General features: G+C 40.6%; 1 protein-coding gene across 1 annotated transcript; it reads right to left on the reverse strand.

The window, feature by feature from the left end:
- Nucleotides 1–841: 841 nt before the first annotated feature.
- On the reverse strand, nt 842–25,601 carry MAL2 (mal, T cell differentiation protein 2). Its single transcript, XM_036876420.2, has 4 exons — nt 25,352–25,601; nt 13,187–13,357; nt 5,825–5,980; nt 842–3,107 (listed from the first exon to the last, which is right to left on the reverse strand). The coding sequence occupies exons 1-4, from the start codon at nt 25,481–25,483 to the stop codon at nt 3,036–3,038; spliced, it is 531 nt and encodes a 176-aa protein (XP_036732315.2). The 5' UTR covers nt 25,484–25,601; the 3' UTR covers nt 842–3,035.
- Nucleotides 25,602–26,026: the final 425 nt, after the last annotated feature.

Consider the following 26,026-nt stretch of genomic DNA (forward strand, 5'->3'; position numbering starts at 1 on the left):
ACCCTTCTGTCAGTTCCAGGGGTGATCAGGAAGCCAGGCTAATTCAGGAAAGGACAATGGAGAGACTTGAGCCCCAAAGTCCATATCAGAATTGACGGCCTGAAGAAGTACCCAGGTAGCCAAGAACTCTGGGACCTTTGCAGACCAGAGCTGTCTACCTTTTCCCTATTATGCAAGTTTGGTCTAAGTTCTTATTGCTAAAATTCATGAGTCCTTGGTTACGATAAAGAGTTCTTAAAGATAACATCTACCATAAACAATTATGTTATTCACCATCTTGCTAAAAACTTTGGGGAAAAAGGGTCACATTTTTGGATATATAAAATATTTAAAATCTGTAAGAGCTGAGAGATACATGGCTATTAAGAGCCTAGACTCTGAAGCCAGACTGCTGGGGTCTAAATTCCACCTTTCCCACCTGCTAAGCATATGGCCCTAGGTGTTCCTTGAAGTCTGTATTTTGGTTTCATCATTTTCAAAATGAGATGACAGTTTCTATCCCATAGAATGTTATGATGAAAACTAAATGAGCTAGTATGTGGAAAAAAAGCTTAGAACAGTGCCTGGTATATATCAAGTACTATACAAATGCTTTTTAAGTAAAACAGTATAATTTAAACTTCCTTTATAATATATTACTTCCAAAGACTTACCTATTTGGCCTTCATTAAAGAAAAGATTTACTGATGTTTCCCAAGAGAGTATCTTTTACATAGAAATGTTTAAAGCAGAACTATTTCATATTTTATGAGTCTAGAAGTTCCAAATCTGTCAAGTTTATATCAAACCTTTCACTGAATTTCAAAGCGAATTGTATAAAAAAATAGATGACCAAAAAAGATTACCAAATGAATACTTTATTAGAGTCATAACACTTATAAAATAAATTTCTTTTCATCATGGAGTTACCAGATTTTAAAACCAACCAACACTTTCTCATTTTTACAGCATATATAAAGAAATTCTCAAATGCTGTAATTTTTAAGTGCTTTGTCACTCAACTCACAAATCGAGAATGCAATTAATCTACAAATCTAAGTATTCACAGTTAGATGAGTTTTAAGCTTGGTTCTTAATGATCTAGAAGCAGTCCTTTAACAGAAGTACCACCAATACAGTTTCAGGAAATCATTTAATTTAATGCCACCAAGCATGGACCTGTTATACCTTAGAAACAAAAAATAAAATCTAAGTCTAACAGACTAACTTTAAACAATTCCAACCAGAATGGACTATATAGCTTTATGGCACATTTATGACTTTGTAATATACAATTCATAATACAGGTTTAAGTGTGTGGTATGGAGCTGGAAAAACCGAGGAGGTCATATATTACAGAAGAGATTAAGACACGGGTATAGAGTTGTAAGACTGATTTCCTGTTGCGACAAATTGAATCTTTGTATCTTTATAATTACATCATGAACCAAACTCTAATAAAATTCTTTCTAGGGGATAGATAAGTACATAAAAAACATTTGATCACAGAGCATTGATCATGCTACTCATTCAGGATTGTTCTATGTTCCAAGAAACCTAATAGCCCAACTCATATGTGGCACTCTTAGGGGATGATTCCACCAAAAAAGCAAAGGGCTAAAAGTATAGAACAACCAAAAGCCCTATTTTCCCAGAGGTAGCCCTCTTGGGACAAGAGATCAGTATATTGGTTGGACAGTGTGGTGGAGCTGGGGCATAACTGTAACCTGTTTACCCATTCAAGCCATTTTGGCACCTTTCCATGATCAGGGTCTCTATAGGTGGCTTAAAATACTTGTTTGTGCTCTTCAACAAAAGGCAGTTTTTATGACAGTTGTTTGAAAACTGATTTTCCACCAGTGCAAACCAACATGGATGTCAGGGATATTACCAAATGATGTTAATAATCTACAACTCTAAGTTATATTTAATACTCTATCAAATTTAACTCAATATGTTATATAAAATAATTAGAAGTAAAAATTAACTTTTCAGAGAGCTCTATTTGGTAAAGCCTCACACATCCACACACAAATATTCATATATTCATGCACAGGCAAACAGCTGTATTCTGAAGCATAAATAAACCCAAAGTAAGACATTAGTAGCTAGATACCAGTTCCTCTAGTGGTTAATGGTCTCTGGGGATTTCATTTTAAGGATGCTAGGTGTGAGTTTTTCTCAGTTGTTAGGAGACTTTTAGTTTGATTAAACAATTAGGATTCATGACATAAATTACTTTTCGCTGTACCCAAGACTCTATTTGAATTAGTTGAGAAACTATATGCCCCTTCAAGGATAAGTTTTTGACCATTACCACAAAGGAAATGTAATTATTGCATAAAGAGATAAAATATGTAGCTTGTCTAATTAGCTTTATACCTTCCAGATCAGTTCAGTAAAACACAGAACATATAACTAAGGTTTTACACTAGAGGTTGACAAACTATAGACTGCAGGCCACAGGCCAAAACCAGCTTGTTGCCTGTTTTTATAAAAAAAAGTTATATTGGAACATGGTCACACTCACGCGTGTATGTACTGTCTATGGCTGCTTTCATGGAGTAGCAGCAGGGTTGAGCAGCTGCAACAGAGACTGCATGGCCCACAGAGCCTAAAATACTTACCATCTAGACCTTTACAGTAAAAGACGGCCAATCTCTTATTTTACACAAAAGGAGAGTTCAGTGGAAAGTCTATTTGAACTGGGTTTTTTTAAAGAGGGTTTTAGCTACCTATGAAAATTAAGGTTCAGGTGACAGCCACAAAAGAAATGTCCCTTTTTCATGAACAATATCTGTGTAATTTATGAATATAAAGGCATTTTTTTTAAAAGAGAAAAAAAAAGAGGCAGATGTAAAATTAAAGGTTATTTCTCTGTTTAACATTATAATAAAATTTAAACTCCATCCATGAAATGAACCAAAACTTGTACTTAGATTCTCTCCATATACTAAACAAGTAACTGTTGGAATGCTGTTATATCCAGACAAAATGCTATCCAAACTGATCAGACGATAAAGTAGACAAATGAAACTAACAGTTTCTAAGGAGTGTTATGGGCGCCATCTTCGTAAAGCCAGGCCCAAACTGCAACCGTAACAAGCTGTTGTCACAAAGGCAAAAATCTAAGAAAAAAGAAATCAAAATTCACATGAGATTTGTAACACTCACCGTAAGGGACAACTACTTAAAGATACTTCCTGGCCAGCCTACTTAAAGATACTTCAGCTCTTATGAAAATGGTTTATATTCATCTCTTTTTTTTTGATGACTTGTACTACTCTTTTACTCCTCATCCCATTCTCTTTTAAACGTTACAGTCCTTAGTAATTTTGGCATCTGTGGACAGCCTTAGGTTGAACATTTGTTCACATACTGGACTCACTTGTTAAGTTATTTATGAAATTCCCCACTGAGTATTCAAAAATTCACTAGAAGGTGCCTATTCATACAGTGATCTCCCAGCCAAGGAAACTGCAACTGTTGGAACTTAAAGATGTAGCGAATCATTACCATGACAATGGGAAGTGGCTTTAGAACTGAAGAAAACCCAAGAAAATGAATCATCAGGCTGGCAGGGGAGATCATCAAGTCTTCCCCCAGCTTGGAATGACTGTCCTCGTACATGACACAGCTTCTTCAGTACCAACCATGTGTCTGTACATCAGTAAGTTTGATGCACAGAAACCAACAGCAGATATTGTCCTCATCCTTTTGGGGTTTGTGATCTATATAGAATTCTAAGACAAAACAACTCAGTATGATAAACATTATGATTCGTGCAGGCATGCTTTACCAGGAACTACAGCTCTGAGAAGGAATAGCAGCTTTACCTATAGGACATTTTCACAGTGTAACTACCTTTCTGCTATTCCCTCCACCCTTCTGCTGGTTGTCTCTCTGATCTCTAATGTAGACACTGCCTACGGAATAGAATGACCACTTTTGATATTACAAGTGAAACAGAATTTTCCTCTCTTAAGGTATACTGAAATAAAAAGAAAAGTGAGGGAGACTCAATCTAATGTCATGTCATAAATAAATGGCTCACACATTTAAGTGTCATTAAAACTCAGAAATTAAAGATTTACTTCTACTGGAGTGATTGAATGAACTGGGACTTCATGTAGAACTGAAAGCATGTAGGTTTACTAAAACTTAAAGCATGTAGGTTTACTAAAGCAGCCTCATTTAGGCAGAGAGACTAAGGGAAGGATAACAGGGACAAAGTCATAGAAAAGGGAAAGCCAGACTAGAAACATACTACAGAAAACATTTGAGAGCTGGTCTCTTGGGGCAAAGGAATGTTAGTGAGAAATTAATGACATCCACCACCAATTATCAAGTACATAAGCACCGATTATTCTTATTAAAGAAGGATCTTAGACAACTATAAATAGGTTACTTTGGGGCTACTTCAAGGACCCAAGAGAGAGAATGATAATTTAAACCGCACCATCGAAAAGGAGGGGATGGAAGTAGTAAGTGAGAATTGGTGACTAATAGGAAGGACGTCTGACAGAGAAAAAGTCCATTTCAAGTCCCTGAACTTTTCGTCACATTGTAAACTTGTTAAAACCAGTTATTTTCTAACTGTGATCTTTGGATCACAACGATTCCATGAAGGTGCCTCAGAAATGATTAAAAGGTGGGGAGAGGTGGTCATCATTCAGGACCCTCTTCTCCCCTTCAAACTAGGGCATCTATGCTTCTACCTTCTACATTTACTGATTTTTAAGTAACATTTCATTAAGAAAAAAATTTCATTTCTTATAAAAGTATAAAAACCATGGATCTAAACTATATGCCTTTCAAAGCTGGCACCATGTCTCCTTTCTGCTCCAATCCCACCTTCAGTCTAATTTATTGTAGACACTCAGTCAGTTTTGACAAATCCTGAAAAAGACTTGGGAAACTTATGATAGCAGGTCTTGAAATCATCAGTTTTCCACCATTCAAACCCCAGACTCTAGACCTGTGCTGTCCAATATGATAGTCATTAGCCAGATGTGGCTATTTAAATTTAAATTAATTAAAATGAATTAATGAATTTACTAAATTAGTAGCCACCGTATTGGACAGTGTATACAGAAAACATTTCTAATATTTAAGAAAGTTCTATTGCACAGCACTGCTCCAGAAAGATTCTAATGGCTTTAAGGGAAGTCCTGGGCTATTTATAGGGTTACTAACTTGCTATACAGTCATATCACATATCAAGAAATTTCAAGGGAAAATATTTGGATTTCTGAGACCTTAAATTTTTTCTATGAAAACAGAAATAATATCATGTCCTCAAAGGACCTATATCAAAACAAAATGACAAACTCAGTTAGGTACATGAATTGAGGATAGAAATTCAAAAGGTTTCCCCATGGAATGCATTTCATCCATGTATCATCTGTTGTTATGATTGGTATATTTCCACCTCCACTTGCCTGGACTTTCTTCAGTGGCAGGAACTGCACCTTATTCATTCTTGCCCCCAATACCTAGCAAGTTTTCTATCTCTTGGTAGGCTCTCAGTAAATATTCATTGAATTAAAATGAATTGCAAATAGGTATTGAATACCTCTTACCATGTCTGAAGTTACAAGAAGTAAGAAGCGCAATTCTTCTAACAGAGTAGACTTTGTTGTGCAAGGCCAACCACTACCACTGACTGGCTATAATCTTACATGGATGTCAATCTCTTAATACTTCCATTTCATTATTCACAACACAGCTAGTATATGTTTAATGCTAATGGTCATTATTTAAGAAAGCTACTGTCTGAGGAGCTTCCTGGAGGCCTTGACAGTGGAGGGGAAATACCAGTAAGCTGGATTCATCAAACACTCACCGTGGCTGCTACGTTTATGTTGTACTGGTTATCAGTCAAGAGCGGCTGCAAGGTCACGGTCGTATTGCAGTGCAGATCATGCAGAGACGTGGCTGCTGCTTCCAGTAAAAAGGCTCCAAAGTAGAAGACGAACACTGTGAAATGGTAAGCAAAATCCTAAAAGGGGAGGGACAGACAGAGGTCTACAATGAAAAACAGTAAGAGGTTTTCCTATTTTCTTTATATCAAATGATGAAATTGAGGGTCAGGATGACTAGAACACTTAATCAAACAACCTTCAACTATATTCACCACTTACTTTGGCAGCTTTGGCTATGCCAAGCTATCAGAATCCAAACGAAAATCAACTGACCCACAGTAATTGGCATAGGGCAAACCTTCTAATATACTGTATTTTAAAATAAAATACATGATTTCAGGTTAGGTGGACGTGCCATGAGAGCACTATCAATTAACATAACATACAAAGAGAATAACATGCTGTCCTTAAAGTTCAAGTGAAATAGCATTTAAATTAGCACTTGTTATTATAGTTGTTACATACTAACTATATTGTTAGAGTATACTACATAGTTCTTTAATGTACCTACACACATTTTTTTAAAGATAATATTTAACATTTTATTGATTGAAATATTTATGATTTTAAATTGCTTTACATTTTATGTTATCAAACCCACAATTAAGTTTTTGAACTATAATTGAATAATTGAACATAGAGAATAAGAATCTTTCAATCACAGGTTCTTAGAGTTGGTTAAATTCTTCATCATTCTATGTTCCATCTTGTGTAGCACAGAAGGCTTTGCTTGGTCATCTAGGATTTCAAAACCATAATTGGTTGTAGAATCCATCACGAAATAGGATTGCAATAAAAGCCATAGGAATGTATATTTTAGGCAGAATCAGCATGCACCATAGTGACTAAACTCAAACTTTCCACTAACTTTCTCATTTTTCACTGCAGAAAAGGCATCTATTAGAATAAGTTTGGCCATCAGTTGCACAGACTGGATCCATTTCCCTTGTACAAAAATGTGGTTGGTCTGCATACACACTACAGTCTGGCCTGTTTCGTGAGGTCTGCTCTGTTCATGAGGTGTGTGTGCAGTCTGGTTCAGCCTTCTTTCTTGTTGTTTTAGGGTTAGTTGTATCAATTAACTACATTTTCATACTATCTGTGGTTTTGGGAGGAATTCTCTGTCTCACCTCTCATGCCGCCATCTTGAATCTCCCTACACACATTTTATAATTGTTTTTGAGCAATTGCTATTTTTATCCATTCGATTGTCACCCCATATACTGAAAGGTACAGAAGACCTATGAAATCCTACAATTCAGTAACTTATTACATCCTGATAGTCTAAAATAATAATAATATGTCATATTCTTTTACAAAATGTATAGCTCTTCACACAAAACTCAACTGCCATATGAGGTTATTTCCTATATTGCTGGCATTAATGTGAAGCATAACTCTATTAAAATCCACATCATCTTACCTGAATTAATATACCATCAACATATTGCTGTGCTTTTTCATTAACAGCCCCAAATATCCAGTATGTACATGCATTACCATTCATCCTTATAACCCCCATTTATTATCCCTATTTTACAAACAAGGAATTTATTCTTTTTTAAAATTAGTGACTGTCCCAAAGCCACACAAAACTTTTGAAGGAAGAACTCAAACCTACAGAGGTCTGCCTGGCTCAAAAGTTCACTTTCTGTCTTATTAAACTTTGTCTGTTATTTACACAGCAATATTACAAAAACACTGCACTGTCTTGGAAAATGCCCATTCAGCAAATAAAACCACCCACAGGGATTATTTTTATTATTCTTAGAATAATAAGGACAGTTAACTAACCAGGAGTAAGAATTATAAAGGTCCGATGTTAAAATGCTTTCTATGTAATACCTCTAATTCATAAATTGACCTACAAATGTGTTCAAAAGATTTAAGAAAAGTGTTACACACTGGCCACATGTCTAACCTATAGAAGAAATGTTCAAATAAATGTAATTATTCAACAAATGTTAATTGATGAAGGTCACATCCAAATGTCACTACTCTTAGGGATTAAATGTAATAGAGCTGGATCTTAATTAGTAAAAAAAATATTAAAAGAAAAATATGTTTGAGATTATTAGATGCTCATCCTCACTGAGGTGGACCCTCCAAAATGGCTTACTTTACCTTAAAAGTTAGGGAAAAATTTTATGCATGGCCTAGAGCTCTTGGTATGATGTGGCCCTTGCCTTCTTCACAGCCTCCTCTGATGCCACCTTCATACATCTTTGAACATGAGCTGCTTTGGCTGCACTCTATACTTCAAGGGTGACACTTTTTCCACACAGTATTGTATCTCACTGGGGAGATCCTTCTAAGAACCTATCACCTTGTCCCCACAACCCACCCTACCCCATCTTTCCTTTCTTCAGGAACATCAAAATTGAACTGTGGGGAAGGCTTTCCCTGACCCCTTTCTTCTAATGTTTCTTCCCCCTTCATCTTTCATAGGTGTTACCATCCAATAGGCTTCCGGCACTTGTAACTCTGTATGGCTTGGGCTATACTACCCAGCTACCAGTATTATCCTTAGGGTCATAGGTATCCAAAGGTGTCAGAGGGGAAGATGTAGTATGGAATTCATGGTAGCACCGCAGGCTCCCGGAGTTCTAGAGTCAGGCACGTGATCTGCAGGGGGAATTATGTCTTTGAAAAGTAGCTTCTTGTGTACTCCTGAGCCCTTGAAGAGAAGGTAAAATTGACCTGAGACACCAAATGACTAAGTACCCAGAAACACCCATTATGAGTTGATTCTATTAACGCTACCAGTTCATACAGTCAGGCCAACAGCCATCCTCCTTATGATGGGAATGGCACATCAGAGACCAATCTGAGCTGTGCTAGCAGGTCAGCTGCATGAACAGGTAGCGCAGGCCCCCATCTCACCTACCAGACTGGGACTGCCCTCCTCCCTCCGCTCACACCTATGGCACATGGGGGAGAAGTTCCCTTATGTCCAACTGAAGGAGAAAGAAAAAAGCCTGAGCTTGTTTATGGTCGGTAGGACAGTGGCTGCAACGTGCAAGGGGGCAGCAGCTACACTCTATGTGCATTACAGCTACACTCAGAACTGGCTTTGAAAGACAGTGGTTAGGCAATATTTTCCAGATGGGCAGAACTGTGGCTGCAGCAGCACGTCAGACACTCTGGAAAACAAAGTGGCCCAAGGCAAGAATACCCAGAGACCCATGGTCAGTGGTGGACGGCTGGTCAGGGCCTTACTGGTGGGGCTTACCAACATGAGGGATTGACATATGGGAAGGCCTGGCATTTAGAAAGAGGAGGTTAAACATCTCTCAGTAATTTAAAGAGGGAGCCTTTATCTTCATCACTTGACCAATTATTAGAAATATTTTCTCATCATTAATGAGAAAGCAAGGCAAAAATGTAGGAACACATTGTATCAGCAACCTAAGAAATAGAAGCACTTTCAACATTTCAAATTGAAAGCCTCATTGTGTTATGGAATTATGACGATTCCTGACCACTTAGTATAAAGCATATACAAAACAGAGCACTTTATAATACATTAATTCCATTATATTCATTAACAGCATCTGGTGAGGGAGGTATTATTAGTACCAGTTCACAGAAGAAGAAATTGAAATTCATAACAGTTTAATATTTTGCCCAAGGCTACAGTGTTAATCAGGCTGACTTAACCTCAAAGCCTGTGTGTGCCCTACACTTCCTCTTTGGCTTCACACTAACCTGCAGCATTTGCCCCTGGGCTGGTTTAATGGGCATGTTCACTAGACTTCACTGCTGGTAACACTGGGGATGACAGTTCTCCTTATGCTCTATGAATAAGAAAGGCACAAATATTTCCTTTTAACATTTGCCTTAAAGATGCTCAATAAAATGCTTCTATACTTAAAAGGAGCATATATAAAGGCTCAATTTCGGTTTCTAATCACCAAAGGGTGATCAAAACCTAATGGGATTCTTCATGAGCTTCACCATAGCCCCGTCCACCACGGATTGGAATTCATGCTCCACTGGGCAACTCTGTGGAAGTACCAGAAAATGACAACCACATGAAAGAGGCCCCCTATATTATAGAGGAAAAGGGAGAATAAGCTGATCCAATTGAATGGTATAATTTCAAAGTTGTGTTGCTTGCAAATTTGTTTCTTAAAACTTACCAGTTCCTGAGGAAGAAATACTTCAAACTCATTCTATGAGGCCAGCATCACTCTAATACCAAAACCAGGCAAAGACACCACAAAAAAAGAAAATTACAGACCAATATCCCTGATGAACATAGATGCAAAAATACTCAACAAAACATTAGCAAACTGGATTCAAAAATACATCAAAAAGATCATCCATCATGATCAAGTAGGATTTATTTCACAGATGCAAAGATGATACAATATTTGAAAATCCACCAACATCATACACCACATCAATAAAAAGAAGGACAAAAACCACATGATCATCTCCATAGATGCTGAAAAAGCATTTGGCAAAATTCAACACCCATTCATGATAAAAACTCTTAACAAAATGGGTACAGAGGGCAAGTACCTCAACACAATAAAGGCCATATATGACAAACCCACAGCCAACATCATGCTTAACAGTGAGAAGCTGAAAGTTTTTCCTTTAAGATCAGTAATAAGACAAGGATGCCCACACTCCCCATTTTTATTCAACAAAGTTCTGGAGGTCCTAGCCATGGCAATCAGACAACACAAAGAAATAAAAGGCCTCCAGATTGGTAAGGAAGAAGTTAAACTGTCATTGTTTGCAGATGACATGATATTGTACATAAAATACCCTGAAGAATCCACTCTAAAACTACTAGATCTAATATCTGAATTCAGCAAAGTTGCAGGATACAAGATTAATACACATAAATCTGCTGCATTCCTATATACTAATGATGGACTAGCAGAAACAGAAATCAGAAAAAAAATTTCATTCACAATTTCATCAGAAAGAATAAAATACCTAGGAATAAACCTAAACAAGGAAGTGAAAGACCTATACCCTCAAAACTAAAAGACACTCATGAGAGAAATTAAAGAAGACACCAATAAATGGAAATATATCCTATGCTCATGGATAGGAAGAATTAATATTGTCAAAAAGCCATCCTACCTAAAGCAATCTACAGATTCAACACAATTCCTATCAAAATACCAATGACATTCTTCAATGAACTAGAGAAAATAGTTTTAAAATTCATATGGAACCACAAAGGACTCCAAATAGCCAAAGCAATCCTGAGAAAGAAGAATAAAGCTGGGGGAATTACGTTCCCTGACTTCAAGGCTCTACTACAAAGTCACAGTAATCAAGACAATTTGGTACTGGCACAAGAACAGACCCACAGATCAATGGAACAGAATAGAGAGTACAGATATCAACCCAAGAATATATAGCCAGTTACTATATGATAAAGGAGCCATGGATATACAATGGGTAAATGACAGCCTCTTCAAAAACTGGTGTTGGCAAAACTGGACAGCTGTATAAGAGAATGAAACTGGATTATCATCTAACTCCACACACGAAAGTAAACTTGAAATGGACCAAGGACCTGAATGTAAGTCATGAAATCATAAAACTCTTAGAAGAAAACAGAGGCAAAAATATCTTGAATATAAACATGAGCAAAGTTTTCCTGAATACATCTCCTTGGGCAAGGGAAACAAAAGCAAAAATGAACGAATGGAACTACATTCAAAATAAAAAACTTTTGTATAGCAAAAGACACCATCAGTAGAACAAAAGGCATCCTACAGTAGGGGAGAATACAATTGTAAATGACATATCTGAAAGAGGTTAACATTCAAAATATATAAAAACTCACACACCTCAATATCCAAAAAGCAAATAACCTGATTAAAAAAATGGGTGGAGGATATAAACAGACACTTCTCCAAAGAAAAAATTCAGATGGCCTATAGGCATATGAAAAGATGCTCTCCACATGGCTAATTATCAGGGAAATGCAAATTAAAACCACAATAATATATCATCTTACACCAGTTAGGATGGCCAACATGGAAAGGACAAGGCACAACAAATACTGGCGAGGATGCGAAGAAAGGGAAACCTTCCTGCACTGCTGGGGGGAATGTAAATTAGTTCAACCATTGTGGAAAGCAATATGGAGGTTCCTCAAAAAACTAAAATAGAAATAACATTTGACCCACAAATTTCACTCCTAGGAATTTACCCTAAGAAAACCAGGTCTCAGATTCAAAAAGACATATGCACCCCTAAGTTTACTGCAGCACTATTTATAATAGCCAAGATATGGAAGCAACCTAAGTGTCCATCAGTAGATGAATGGATAAAGAAGATGTGGTACATATACACAATGGAATATTATTCAGCCATAAGAAGAAAACAAATCCTACCATTTGCAGCAGCATGGATGGAGCTAGAGGTATTCTGCTCAGTGAAATAAGCCACGCGGAGAAAGACAAGTATCAAATGATTTCACTCATGTGTGGAGTATAACAACAAAGCAAAACTGAAGGAATAAAACAGCAGCAGACTCACAGACTCCAAGAAGGGACTAGTGGTTACCAAAGGGGAGGGGTAGGGGAAGATATGGGGGGGGGGAGGGAGAAGGGGATTGAGGTGGATTATGATTGGTATGCATGGTGTGTGGCAGGTCACGGGAAGACAAGTAGTGACTCTGTGGCATCTTACTACGCTGACGGACAGTGACTTCAGTGGGGTATGGGGGACTTCATAATATGGGCGAATGTGGTAACCACAATGTTTTTCATGTGAAATCTTCATAGGAGTGTATATCAGTGATAGCTTAATTTAAAAAAACCTTAGTAATTCTTGTTAATTTAGGACAGGAATTGAAAATAAATATAAAACTTCTCCTTTTTTCCCCAAGTATTTGGAGAGTAGAACATGTAGCTATTAGTTTTCTGAACAGAATATACATTTGAAGCAGAAATCAACAGAAAATTTCGAGATGTATGTCACAGCCCCCACCTCCCAAAGGCATCTATCTGTTCAATGGTTCAGTAACTGTAATGCAACTCACTTGTATGAAATAAAACAGTCTTTGAGTAAAGGTCATCTATCTCATAAAGGAGTAATAGAAAGACTGCTCAGCTCTGTCAACACAGGAATTTCACAAACTGGGACCCTGCTGCTCAGCAAGGCAGACACATGGCAGATTGGCAGATCCTGCCGTCTGACCTTTTCTCACCCACAGATGGGACAGGGGATCCGGCATTTCAGGACAGAATGAGATATTTATAAATTTCTCACTTTTGCCTGAAAGAGACGTAAAAATCCCTTACCAGGAAGTTCCAGTTGGCCTCAATCTGAGTCACCATGCCAGAGAGGAACACGCCCAGGAAGAGGAGGGAAAAGACAAAAGCCGTCACGGACACGAACATGACCCAGCCTTGGAGCAGAGGTAGAGGAACATTGGAGGAGGCAACCAAAATCCAGACGAGTCCCCCGAACAGCTGAAGGAAAGAAGACGGTAACAGGTTTGGGCAGCAGAATCGAACGTACCTGTATCACCCTTGTACCACCTCTATTTCTCCCCAGACCCTGCACCCTTGCCTGCAACCCCACCCACCTTTTCTCTCATGTATTCAGGTGTCCTTCGGGCAAGGCCAGTGCTCCCATTTGCAGGCCTGATCCGGTCCACTCCGGTTCTGCACCCGCCTTCATGCTGGACTCTGGTCCTCAGCCCAGCATTCCTTCATCATCTAAAAATATTTTTCTTTGGCCCCCAGTGTCTTCCTAGCTACAGCCCTAAGTATTTTCCTTACCAGACAACTATTTTTACAAATTCATCTTTGTTTGGTCTCCAGCTCCTCTCCTTCCTAATACTCTTCAAATCACCCTCCACTGGCTTCGTTCTCACCACTTTGCAGAGATATTAGCAGAGATCAGCCACACCTTTGTAATGTGTTACTTCTAATGGCCATGTTTCAGTCCTTATCATGACCTATTTGTACATGTGAGTTTATTGCCTATATATAAAATAATAGTTGCAGCTGTTGTACATGATAGTAAACAATAAAATCTACCATCTCTTATTAGTACTTTTCTGTGCTGGGCATGGGGATAGGTGCTTTAGATATTCATGGATCTAATATTAACAAATACCTACTGTCTCAAGCATTGTGCCAAATGGTGGGAGTAAAATGGTATAAGCTAAACTTGGTCCAGAAGTACGAGCTGGAGGCTGAAGCCGTTCTAAATGTCAGGTCAATTAGTTGAACATCACTCAAGAGCAATGGGAGGCCAGAGATGATCCTGAGTAAGAACCAGCACTAGGAGTTTCCTCTTCAGTCCACTGCCACACTCTAACCAGAGAGCAACTTCCCATTCATAGCTTATCTTGAATAACACATCATCCTGAAAGTCTTTCCTGAGTTCTACCCCACGCTCAGGGGCCCCTCCTGTTCTGGGTGAGCTCTCCATTGTGGATATGTTATATTGTTGAGAAACACTGTGACTGAATGCCCTGGCTTTCAGTCCTACTGCTCTATTAGAACTTCTTGGCAACATGCTGCCTTGTAAGTCTCTGAATCTAAAGCCATTTATTAGTCTACACAATCATCGTTTCCTATCAGTCAGGCACCATGACAGATTTGGCAACACAGAAACCTGGGCTTTACACAGACCCGGACGCCATCTAAAGGCAAGTGGGGCTCAGTGCCCACTGCTTCCCCTCCCCCACGCGGGTGATACAGAAGCATGTACATCTGGCATGTAGAAGGCTCTCAGATATTTAGTGAAAACCTCCTAGTTCCCACGGGGGAACAGTTGGAGCTCCAAATATCAACAACCAATAATCATGTGTATGTATCTTGCTTCTTGTGTCTAAATAATGTCCAAATTGCACAAGTCACTAAAAGTTAAAATCAGAAGTTTTAATTCAAGTTTCTAAAAACAAGTCCAGGCATACAATTCATTACTTCTTGAAAACATTTTGAAAGCATAATAAATGATCACTCAGGAGAAAAGGTAGCTTTTGGCAAAAGGAAACCATGAAGTAGGGAAGAAATAACTGTGGTCAAGGCCCTAGTGAACAATGAAAACTGAGGAACCAATCAAATAAATGTATGATTGTGGTTGTGTCTTCATCTTAATTTTAAATAAAAAAATAACAATAAACCCAGAAAGTTTTATGAAATATATCTAGGTCATGAATATCAACGCATATTAAAAAATTCAACCACAAACTTATTAGCAGTTATGGAAGAAATAATGTTCCTGATAAAAGAGTCTGTACACTTTCACACTGTTTAATAAATATTTGAAGGTGATAAGACATTCAAATCTTTCCTTTTTTTCTCAGCCTCTTCTTCCTGGTAGCCTTTTCTTACTCTTCCTACTACAAATAACCAATGTTGCTTTAAATACTGTTTAAGAAATACACATCATTATTAAATATCTATTAATTTGAGAGGTGTTCATTGAGAACCTAGGTGCAAATATAAAGGGTAATAAAAAACAATTGGCCACTGTTTATTGGGGCAGGTAAACTCAAACAGATAAGCATAATTATATGATACAGGGATTATGATAATACTTCTAAAGAAGCAGCTATATGATCCCTCAGAATTTAACATAATATTTAATTAACCTGGACTGGACCTCAAACCGGCCAGCCTCAAATCTCCTTCCCGGCACTGTAGAAGAAGACTAAAGAGAAAAGAAAAAAAGGCAAGGTTCCGCCTCTAGGAGCTCTAAATAAGGGAGAAACAGACGCCATTAAATCTGGTTCACAGCAGACGGTGGTAAGTGCTATAAAAAGAGCTCAGCACAGTGTGCTCTGAGAGACGGGGAAAGGGGAGAGGAAATATCTCAGGAGGTATCTAGGAGGGTGGGCAGGGGAGGCAGGTTTTGAAGCACACTCTCAGGGCAGGCCAGGGGCGTGACAGCGGATGCTACTGGGAAACACTACAGATTAACTGTTTTTGTCATATTCAAAATTACAGCTCTTCCAATACCTCAAAGGCTTGGAAAGGTAACTAAGTGTTTATATGAAAAGAGAACAGAGTCATCTCCCAATTTGTGGGGTGTGTGTTGCACGGAAAAGGGGCGAGGGAAGGAGGAAGGGGTTATGAATGACACCTCCCACCGCATAAACACACACACTGTATCCCCAGACCAGAGATTCTGAGAAATCCAGATTAAAGTTCTGCTCACCATGGTAGCTTTGGAAGATAGGCGGTGGGCCAGAGAATATAATTAAATCCACTTTGGAGAGCTACCTTTCTCACTCAAGACTATCACATTGGTGAACGGGTCACTAGGGCCTTGACCACAGCTATTTCTTCCCTACTTCATTGTTTTCTTTGGCCAAAAGCTACCTTTTCTCCTGAGCTTCTCACTCTGGCTCCTGATTTAAAAATGGACCTTTTAACATTATCAGTGCTCAGGATATCCACTTCATCTAATTCGCAGTGTTCCTAAACTCAAGTGTATTTACCAGACATAGTGTAATGATCAGTTTAGTAGATCTCTCTTTTACTCTGTTTAGTAGAGGCTACTCTGCAAGGGAGCCTTGTTTTTAAGATAGAAAGCAGAGCACAACAAATGGTTAAAATCAGAGGGAGAACAGGTGTTAAAGTGTCACAGCAACTGTCGAGTACACACACTGTGAACAAGGGTGGAATGCCGTGTTTGTCCGCGTTCTCTCATCTTAGATCTCAATCCACATTCTGAACTCCTGTCTATCGCTGCCTTCTGTCACTCTCTGTTGTCCTAAAGGTCTGGGAGTTACATATAAATGTACCACATTTTGAAAATTCTTCCAGGAACTAAGTCAAGGCTCCTGTCTCCTGATCTCAAGCTTTCAGGTCACATAAAGGCAAACATTTCCGAGATGTAGACAGCAGCCTTGCCCTGGTGACTCAGTTATCCCTTACCTTCTGAGTTCAAATTTAGGTGTACATGGCACATACCTCAAAGTGCTCAAATATATGCTGAGTTGCAGTTATTAAATTGCTACACCTTCCTAAAACCACACATCTTCTTTGTGTCTTACTATATTTTTATCAATTTAGTTTGGTTCCTGCAGGCCAGAAGGGTGTGACTTTGCTGAAGCCTTCCCACAAGAAAACTGTGGAGGTTTTCAGCCACACATTACATCAAACTGAACCACCACCATTGGTGTTAAAAGATGTGTTCACTAGAAACTATGGACTGGTAAAAATATGTAACCCCGACGGGAAAACACTGTGTTGAGCAAGCAGTAACTCTTGCAGTTCTGGCTGAAGGATTACAGACTTCAACTTGTCTCCTATTTGGATGGTCCTCTTATGTCCCTAAAGGATTCCATTTCCAAATACTCTTTTTCTTTTCAAATGTCACTTATTTCCTAACAGTGTGCTTTTAAGCATGCCCTCCGACATCTTAGCCGAGGATTTCAAGCCAATTTGACACCTTCATCTAAGTACACTCTTATCATTGCATGAAGTAAACAGGCCGATTCCTACTCTGACCTATTTTTGGTCAGTGTTTGGAATGAGAACAGGGAAAGGTAAATGAATCTGAAGGTATAAAGGAATGGCTAGATTTCCCCTTAAGGAAAAACACTTCATTATTTAGAACTTTCTGTATATAACATGTAACTTTCTCTTCCCAGGGCTCCTGCCGTTTACACATTGGGCACTTCATCACTCTAACAGTGAGAAAGAACCAACCAGCAAGCCTAGAAGAAACAAAAACTGCCTCTTAGTCTGGCTTACAGTTAGTTTGAGGGAGAGGTTGAAGCTAATGAGGATAATAGAAATCTCAAGTAGCATTTATTTGAGCTCTTATGTTCTAAGCACTGTTGAAAGGGTTTTCTTTGTACCAATTTAATCCTCACAAACAGAGAGAGATAATTACTATTATTATTCCCATTTTACAGATAAAAGTTAATTGAGGTAAAGAGCCATGAATAACTTGCCCTAAGTTGCACAGTTAATAAGTGTTACACCTGGTATTTGAACCTGGCAATTGGCTTCCAGAGCTCTTAATATTATGTTATTCTGCTCCCTCAAAGGTTAGCATTCATTCTAGAGCAAGATTTCTATCCTTTTGCTAGGAGCAGATTGGTGGAATAGGGTGTTTGAGTCCCTAAAGTCATATCAGTTGGGCAGATAAGTACATACGCATTTTTTCTGAGGACATCTCTACAACTCTTATCAGAATTGCAAAGGAGTTTGGGCCTCACAATTGAGAATATCCTATCTTCTTGATAACTCCTCCTATTTTAATGAATGCCGACTTAGTGGGTACCTGCAAATGAAACAACATGGTTTAACACATTCAGACACTTTATCACCTAGTGAACAGATTACCTACAATTAACTCCATTGTATACACAACTTGCATACCCAAAGATTTTTTTTTTTAAACTGGGAACATTCTTCAGTCAACACTGATACAAAACAGATACAAAAAACTGCTAGGTGTGTTTACAAGGTGGCCCATATAAGTGTAAATTCATTCAAAATATGACTGCAGTCCAGTGCTAATAGTACTAGAGAATACTGCTGCCCACCTTTCCAAGCTCCCCTCTTCCCCTGCCATGTTCCCTCCCTATTACCCTATTGTGGAAAGACTCCAGCTTCAGTCCCTCATCCCCTTACATACAGAGTCTGTTTCTGCTTAGCATGTTGCCATTACAACTTTTGCTGGATAACAAAGCTCTAGTGCCATATCTTCTAGTACCATCTCTGTATTATGTTATCCTGGCTAGATGTCATCCCCTGTTGTGTCCGTGGTTACTTATATGTACATCCTCTGCAGTGCTTACAGCAACTGATTTGAAATTATGGGTTCACATGCTTGTTTCGCCCACTGGATTGTGGGGTCAATTTCAATGCCATTGCCTAACACAACATCTCTGTATGCTCAGAACCCAGGACAGTGCTTTCTATAGAAGATGTTCAGTTGCATTCTTCTGGAAATGAACAGATACCAACCAGCATGTGTAATGAATGGTTCTAGAAGAAAATGCTCCAGAAGTGCAGCCTGGGATGCCAGGAACACATTGCTATCTGGAGCCTAGCTCATTCCTTGATACGTGGTGGGTGTTCAAAAATAGGAATGAAGACTAGTGAAGCAGGAACATGTACTTCTCAATTTTCAAGTTATTATTGGCAACGCCTACCACTTGGTACAGGATTGCGGGAGGCCGGGGTGGAAAGTTATGGGGAAGTTTGCACTTTTTGCCAGTCTAGCTCATGATACCCTATTTTCAATCTTCTTTGGGCCACAAATTTGTTCAGTTTACCTATTCTACTGCAATTGCCACTGGACTTTTTGAGTAGGGTAGTGTTTATCTTGTGCTTTACTCACCCCCTCCTGCTCCCCTCTGTTAGTCCCCATCTACCTTCTCACCATGCTGACTGCCGTCCAAACCAGCCCTGGACTAGCCTTGGTACACTTCAGAATTAGAGGTACAACTTGGCAAGGGGTTTGTTTGTTTGTTTTTTTAAATCAGAAAAAGGAAACAAGACAAGTTCTGGGAAGCAATGAGAAATGACATCTATAGAAGAGGCCTGTGTACAAAATAAACTAATAAAAAGGAAGTTTTGGTTTTTAGATTTACATTCAAAAGCTTTAAAAATGTTTGAGGATGTTATAAAGAGCTATACTTTCTTCCAATCTGACCCGAACTTCCATTTCAGTTTATTAAATAGCTGATGCTAACCCTAAAATGGAAAGCACATATTACAGGGGAGAAGTATATTCTGGCCCCTTTTATTCTTATTTATAATTTCCCTTGAGTTTTAGTATCTTCTTTTCATGTTTGTAGGTAGCTAGTTATCACCTAGGCTAAAAATGTTCATGCATGCCAATTCCCTGGAATCAGCAAGAACCATACAAATCATTGCCTCTTTCCTTTCTTTTTTACCTTCCTCTTTCTGAAAGTTATTATATAAAAGTTGAGATTATCATATATGATGACTATGAAAGGATATGGCCCTTTCATATAAAATGGGATATAAGAAATTCAGGTCAAACTGTAGATCCCTGGGTAAGAATGATGACAAAAATTTTAAGAGCTGGGCAAGACTTAAAAGGACATTCACTCCAAAGCTGCCCTGTTCCACTCCAGACAGTCTCTCTAGAATATTTTCACATACTCTTCAGTTTGTCCTACAGAACAGTCAAGTAGCCTTTGTTAAGTATGATATTGTGTGCATGACATTGCACATGCCAGCCAGGTTCTTGAGACAGATCAAGGCAGATATGCCATGTTCACGGCTCCTGCTACCAGGTACGGCCTTTCTATAGGGCTCCACGAAACAAATCTCCTCTTCCTGACCTTTTTCCTTGGAGCTCAAGGTCAAGGTTTTCAGGAATTTGGTTTAAAGTTTTCTGTTCCTCAGTTTTTCACATTTCTTACAGGGCTGCCATTCTGGGCAAACAACTGCTGAAAATAATCCTTAGCAGGGGCATTAGTTTATTTTTTCTTTTGAAGTTTTAAAGACTCTTTTGTCATAGATGGAGATTTTTAACCCAGAGGCAAAGGAAAAATCTGACTTATGGAATCCAACCCCTGCAGAGATGGAAACATGCCCTCAGATAGCCTCTCTTCACCAACTCAAATGCACACTTTCCCTCTGGAACCCAGTTCTATTTTCTGGTCAAGAAAAGAAAATGCTGTATATCTGAACACTCAAGTGTTAGTCTGTCTAAAGTCAAAGTTCTGGTTTGAAAAGAACCTGAAGTCCCTCCCCGAGATTTACCTGCATGACGACACACGCCTGCTCCACTGCCGTCCTCCCCATCTCCCCTTCATTAACATTTGCTTTTCTGGCATAATTCCTCTGAGTTACATTTTATATTTAAGGTTGGTCTAGTATCATTCCAGGACATGTCAAACTTTACATACTTGATTGACCTTCTAAATGTCAAATCTCTCTCTTCTTCTCTGCTTCTTTCATGTGTCCAGTTTCAGGTTCTCCTCATCCTTAATCAAATTACTGCAATAAACCCCCTCACTGATCTCTCTGCCACCAGTCCCTCTGTTTTATAACAAAATGTCACTACTCAAAGATCTGTAAAACACAGGTCTGACCAAGTTTATGCCTGTCCTCGAGCAGCTGCTCCCCTCCACAGACAGGTTACATTCTGCACCTTGGTCTCTCATTTCTCAGCACATCACAACTTGAACCCTACCTGCTCTTTCTCCTGCTGCTGCTACCTTCCCACGAGTCATGTAAAACCAAACCAAACCAAAAAGCCAAAACCAACTGCCAGAACCTTCATGCCACAATCCTTCTTGTCTCTGTGGTTGACACAAGCCCTTGCTTCTACCTGGAATTCTCTTTCCCACTTTTTCTATTAAATGTCTATTTGTCATTTAAGACTAAATGCAATTGTCACCATCTCACTGAAGCTGCCTGTCCTGGCCTCCCCAGTGGCCAGATGTACTCTACGCTGCTTTTCAATAGTACTTTTATAAGCCTATTTTGTCACATCAAACACAGCATTGCAATTCTTGCCTTTATACTTCACTGTACAGGAATTTCTTTTAAGAGCAGAAGCTATGGTAATTATCCTATTCCCAGGCAAAGCATAGGCCTGATGCACAGCAGGTTCTTAATTATTTGTTGAATAAATGAAAATTATTGTGGCATCCAAAACACTGGTGTTAGAAGCATATGAGTAAGAGCCCTAGAATTCCTCCCGTAAAGAGAACTGTTAATATCTTGGGGAATGTAGAGGATTTCCTAAACACTGAAAGTGTAAAACACACTGAATTCAATAATGACCTTTATTCTCATCAGTGTTCAATACTGCGACATCTGATCTTTCTTGTATATTGTGTACAGTAAGCTCAGTGAGGACAGGGTGCTGAAACAGACTGTTCAGCCCAATGGTATAGATGCTCCAATGTAATTTTCACATAAACAGACCTGCCTGGAAAATGCTTTTGCTGTAGCTCACTTTCCATTCTTTTGTCTGTCTTCTCTGAATGGTAGTTATTTTTGTGCATAGCCTCTCAACTAGCTTATAGGCTCTTTTAGGTGAGGAAGGTTTAAACATGTTTTTTTCCCAAAAGAGTACCTTATATACAGTAGGTAGTCAATAAATGCCCGATGAATGACTTAGAAAACATTAATTCAGCAAACACTGAGAGTTTAAAAATGATAACTTTTGAAGGTATGTTTTCCATCCTAAATGAAAGGCTTTGCTTTGTAAAACTTAAGCTCTTCATCTCAAGCATTCATTGGTAAGAATAACTGAGAGCAAGAACCAAGGGGCTGACGACAGCTATCTAGGAGTGCGACACACCTAGGTCAAAAAACCACGCCATGCATGTGAAGTTGCAATCCTCTCCACCTGTGAAGCCAGTGCTATAAATTGCTTTACCTGGTTCTGTTAGGTGGGCACTATTTGTCTCTTTTGAATGTGCTCCCCAACAAATGGCTTCTACCTGAGACACTGAGAATGGTGCTCAATAAGGGGGATCAGGATTGAATTCTTTCAACAAAATTTCTAGTTAATGTGAGAACTGAACTCTAAGATCGTAGTTTCAGTAGCTGAGTCAACTGCTGATGGCCCAGTCTGTCGCTGTCCGATGCAGTTTTCACATTAAGTTTTAGATGGAACAGGACATACAGCAATCACAAACACAATGGGATATGAATAGGTCAAAACTGAGAGTTTGGGTGTATCCAGAAACACTGGAAAGGGCTAAAATAATTGGTCCCTAGAAAAGAGATCACCAAGTATTTATACCTGTTCCTGGGGAATTCTCACATTAATTTACAGTGTGAAGAATTTCTGATGAGCCATGAAAGATGGAACACTTTAAAGGAATCAGAAAATTAGAAATTAAGAAAGCTGGGACCAAAGGTGCTTCAAAAGTGTTTAATTAGCTCATGTCTGTGCATTTGCTCAGTGTGGGTATTCTAGACAGAGGATACCAAGGAGGCCTCCATCTCTGTTCTCTGGAAGCAAATAAGTACCTCTAAGTGGTACAGAAAGAGGAGAACAAAGAAGGAGCTATGTATGGTTTGGCTTCAATGTGGTGGTCTCTTGTTTCTCTAAGGTAACTAGTTTCACTGGAATATTTGGGTCCTTTTATTTTTTGGGGGGGAGGGGGTTATACATTTGGGAGGAGGGAGGTTGATACTCAAGTAAAGAGGTATTGAAGGCTTAAGATGTAAACCTATCAAAATGTTTGGTCATGAAAAGTTAACTGAAATGGTTTTTGGACATGATGCTTTATCTAGGTAGATGAAGGTCCTAGATATTTTCTGGAGTAAGAAGCCAGAGGAAATGAAGAGATAAGAGGAGGATGGGATACTTTGTGGGCCTGGGACCCTACTACCTGGGGAGTGGTGGGAGTTCCAGCACAGAGAAAGCATTCACATTTGCAAGAGAGCACTGTCTTGTCTAGGAGTCCTGACAAGGCCTCCCCCAGGAGTTCCCAGCCAGGACTGAGGAGTAGAACCTCTGGGGAGCTCTTAAAAAACCTAGCCGACTCTGGGGTGCTCCTCCACAGATTGTGATTTAATTAGTGTGGGCTAGCAACAGTATATTAAAAAGCTGCCAGCGTAATTAAGTATAGCAAGAGTTGAGGACTAACCACTAGGCTAAAGAGATATGAGGGTGGAGAAGACGTAATAGAATAAATCACCTTTCACATTTTTCCCTCAAAATTAGGCAGTGTTTCTAAAAGGCAGTGTTTCCGTGACCATAGGTGGTATCTGAGATTTGATGTCACATGGATGAACCTTCTCTGAATATATATATATACATATACAGTGCCCTATATACATATGTGTATCTTTATTTATCCTTACCTATATATACATATGTAAATATATATCTATGTATTTGAATATTAGAAAAAATATAATCAGCATATCAAACTTGAGAATTCATGTACAATCGTTGTTTAGGATGTGGAGAATGTAGGTACTGAAGGTTAGAAAGGGGATCTATTTAAGTGAACATTCTGTAAATTCCAGTACAGTGGAAGGTGGATCGAACAAAAACTTCTAAAAGAAGAATTCAAACAACTGGAGTTCGGGGAACTTGGAAGTAAGGCAGTCCAGAACCTAAAATATCTACATCTCCAGTTCTTGCTGTCTAAATGTGTCCCCCAACCTGCCCCCAACAGTGCCACTGGCCCAAGCCTACCCTCTCCCCACTCTCATACGGACTCCTGAGCCTCATCTGAAGAATTCAGATGCTTCTGAACTGGGCTCAGACTCATACCAGACTCTTCTAAGCCTCGCACTCATGATCTGATTACTGATGTTGTAGTCTGCAACTCACTTGTCTCCTTTCTCAGATTCAAATCCGAGCTAAACTTAACTGAGGGTGTCTTAGCCACTTTAGCATAATGGGGCAGAAAACCAATGCTCACTACGCGTTCTGGTTCCACAGGCACAAAAGTGAAACCGAAGCGACCCAAATCCAGGTTATGCAAACTCAAAGGAGGGGGTGAGGGGAGAGAGATGAAAACCCCAAACCCAGCAAACAAAACCAGCCTGTAGGAAACGCACTGACTCGCTAGCAGGTCGCTTGGTATTTGCCATTCTCAGAGCATGGTGCAACGTCAGATTGCCCAATTTATATTTGCACATTTCCCCCTGGCCCACAAGAAGCTTCAGAAGCTTCCAATTCCACAAAATTCTTTTAAAAAAGCTCAAGTTTCTAGCCCACGAAGGTTGCAGGTCAGGCCAGGTGACTTCACCTTCAGCTAGGTCCAACAAAGTGGGCTGAGAAGGTCTGGAGTTACACAGAAGAGAAGGGGAGACAGCGCAAAGGCAGGGGGCCAGGAACCTGACAGCCACGACTGTAACTTTCCCCCACCATTCTCACGCCCACTTATTTAGAAACTGCCAAGGGCACGATTCCTACTTGACATTTCCCCTGCCCTGACTCCTGAACGCTGCTCCTCTCCCCAGTCCACAGGGCACTAATAATGGCAAGGGGGGAAAATGCCCAGGTCGTCAGCGCCCCCTCCTCTCCCTGGTACCTCCCATTACTGCTTTCCACCTCTTGGCTGCCTCTTGGTCACCCAGTCACCGGCTACACCTTTGCACCACCCAACAAAATGGCAGGTTAGCAACAGGCGAGGCGGAGAGCGCCTGCTCTGACTCTAGCCAAGCGCAGACCCTGGCCACGCCGCCAGGGTCTCCGACGGTGCCAGCAGCCCCCAAACTCTTCTCCTCTCAAAAGGCCCCCGTCCTCGGCCCTGACTGGCCGCCTGCTCGCTCTCCCGGGGCCATTTCTGTCGCCAGCGGGGGGAGCAGGTGCCCCGTAACAGGTGCCAGGCGCCGGTGCCGGACTGCTGCCTGGTCGCCCCGATTCGGGCTGCGCTGGGGGTCGAGAGGACGCCGGCAGGGGCGCAGGAAAAGGTCACGTCGGAAGCACGGGCGCTGGGGCGCGCGCAGAGGAGACAGCCGGGGGGTAGGATGCTGCTGCGGGTCCTCGCCCCCCGGCGCGGCCCTCGCCGCGTCTGCCCCACTTACGATCTCCAGGCAGACGAAGGCTCCCGAGTAGGTCCGCAGGATGTCTGGGCCGGCGGGCAGAGTGATCCGGGGCGCAGGGAAGGACACGGCGGGGTTCGGCGGCGGCGGGACTACCGCTCCGCCGGCCGACATGCTGCCGCTGCTGCGTCTCGGCGCGCCGCGGCCGCCGCCCTCCGCCCGCCTCCGCCCGCCTCCGCCTCCCGGGCTCCTGTCGCCGCCGCCGCCTGGGGGTCCGCGGGGTCCCGGCGCGCCGCGCAGGAGTGGGCGTGGCCGCGCGCCGCCAGAGGCGCCGCCCAGTCACGTGTGCCCAGGTGAGCGCGCCTCCGCCCGGCGCCCGCGTCGGTCACGTGCCCAGGTGCGGGGGGTGGAGGGGCCACCTGGCGCGGTCCTGGTGCTCGGCTCTCCTTGTCCCTTGCGCGGCCAGCTCCTGGAGCCTCTCAACGTCCGGCAGCACCGCCCTGCCCCGTCCGTTTCTTCTGTCCCTCTTAGTTTCCAACTGTTCTCTTCCTCTTGTCCTGCCCCCAACTCTCACAGCTCCCCTACCCCACTTTCCTCAGTTTAACTGCAAGGTAGTTCTTGGAATTGTGACTCAGGTCAATCAAGGTCACCAGTCACACCTAAAAAGGAGTGGATCTGCTTTAAATGGGACTCCATTGGGATTTTTAAAACAGCACT

The sequence above is a fragment of the Manis pentadactyla genome, chromosome 3, assembly GCF_030020395.1.
Source record: "Manis pentadactyla isolate mManPen7 chromosome 3, mManPen7.hap1, whole genome shotgun sequence".
In the NCBI taxonomy this organism is placed as follows: domain Eukaryota; kingdom Metazoa; phylum Chordata; class Mammalia; order Pholidota; family Manidae; genus Manis; species Manis pentadactyla.

Bases quoted from the DNA above. Each gene is read 5' to 3' on its own strand.
- MAL2 (XM_036876420.2), bottom strand. From the start codon at position 25,483: ATGTCGGCCGGCGGAGCGGTAGTCCCGCCGCCGCCGAACCCCGCCGTG. The intron at 5,981-13,186 runs GTAAGGGATTTT...CTCCCCTTTTAG, and splicing joins AGGCCAACTGGAACTTCCTG to GATTTTGCTTACCATTTCAC. The intron at 3,108-5,824 runs GTGAGTGTTTGA...CTTTTTTCTTAG, and splicing joins ACATAAACGTAGCAGCCACG to ATTTTTGCCTTTGTGACAAC.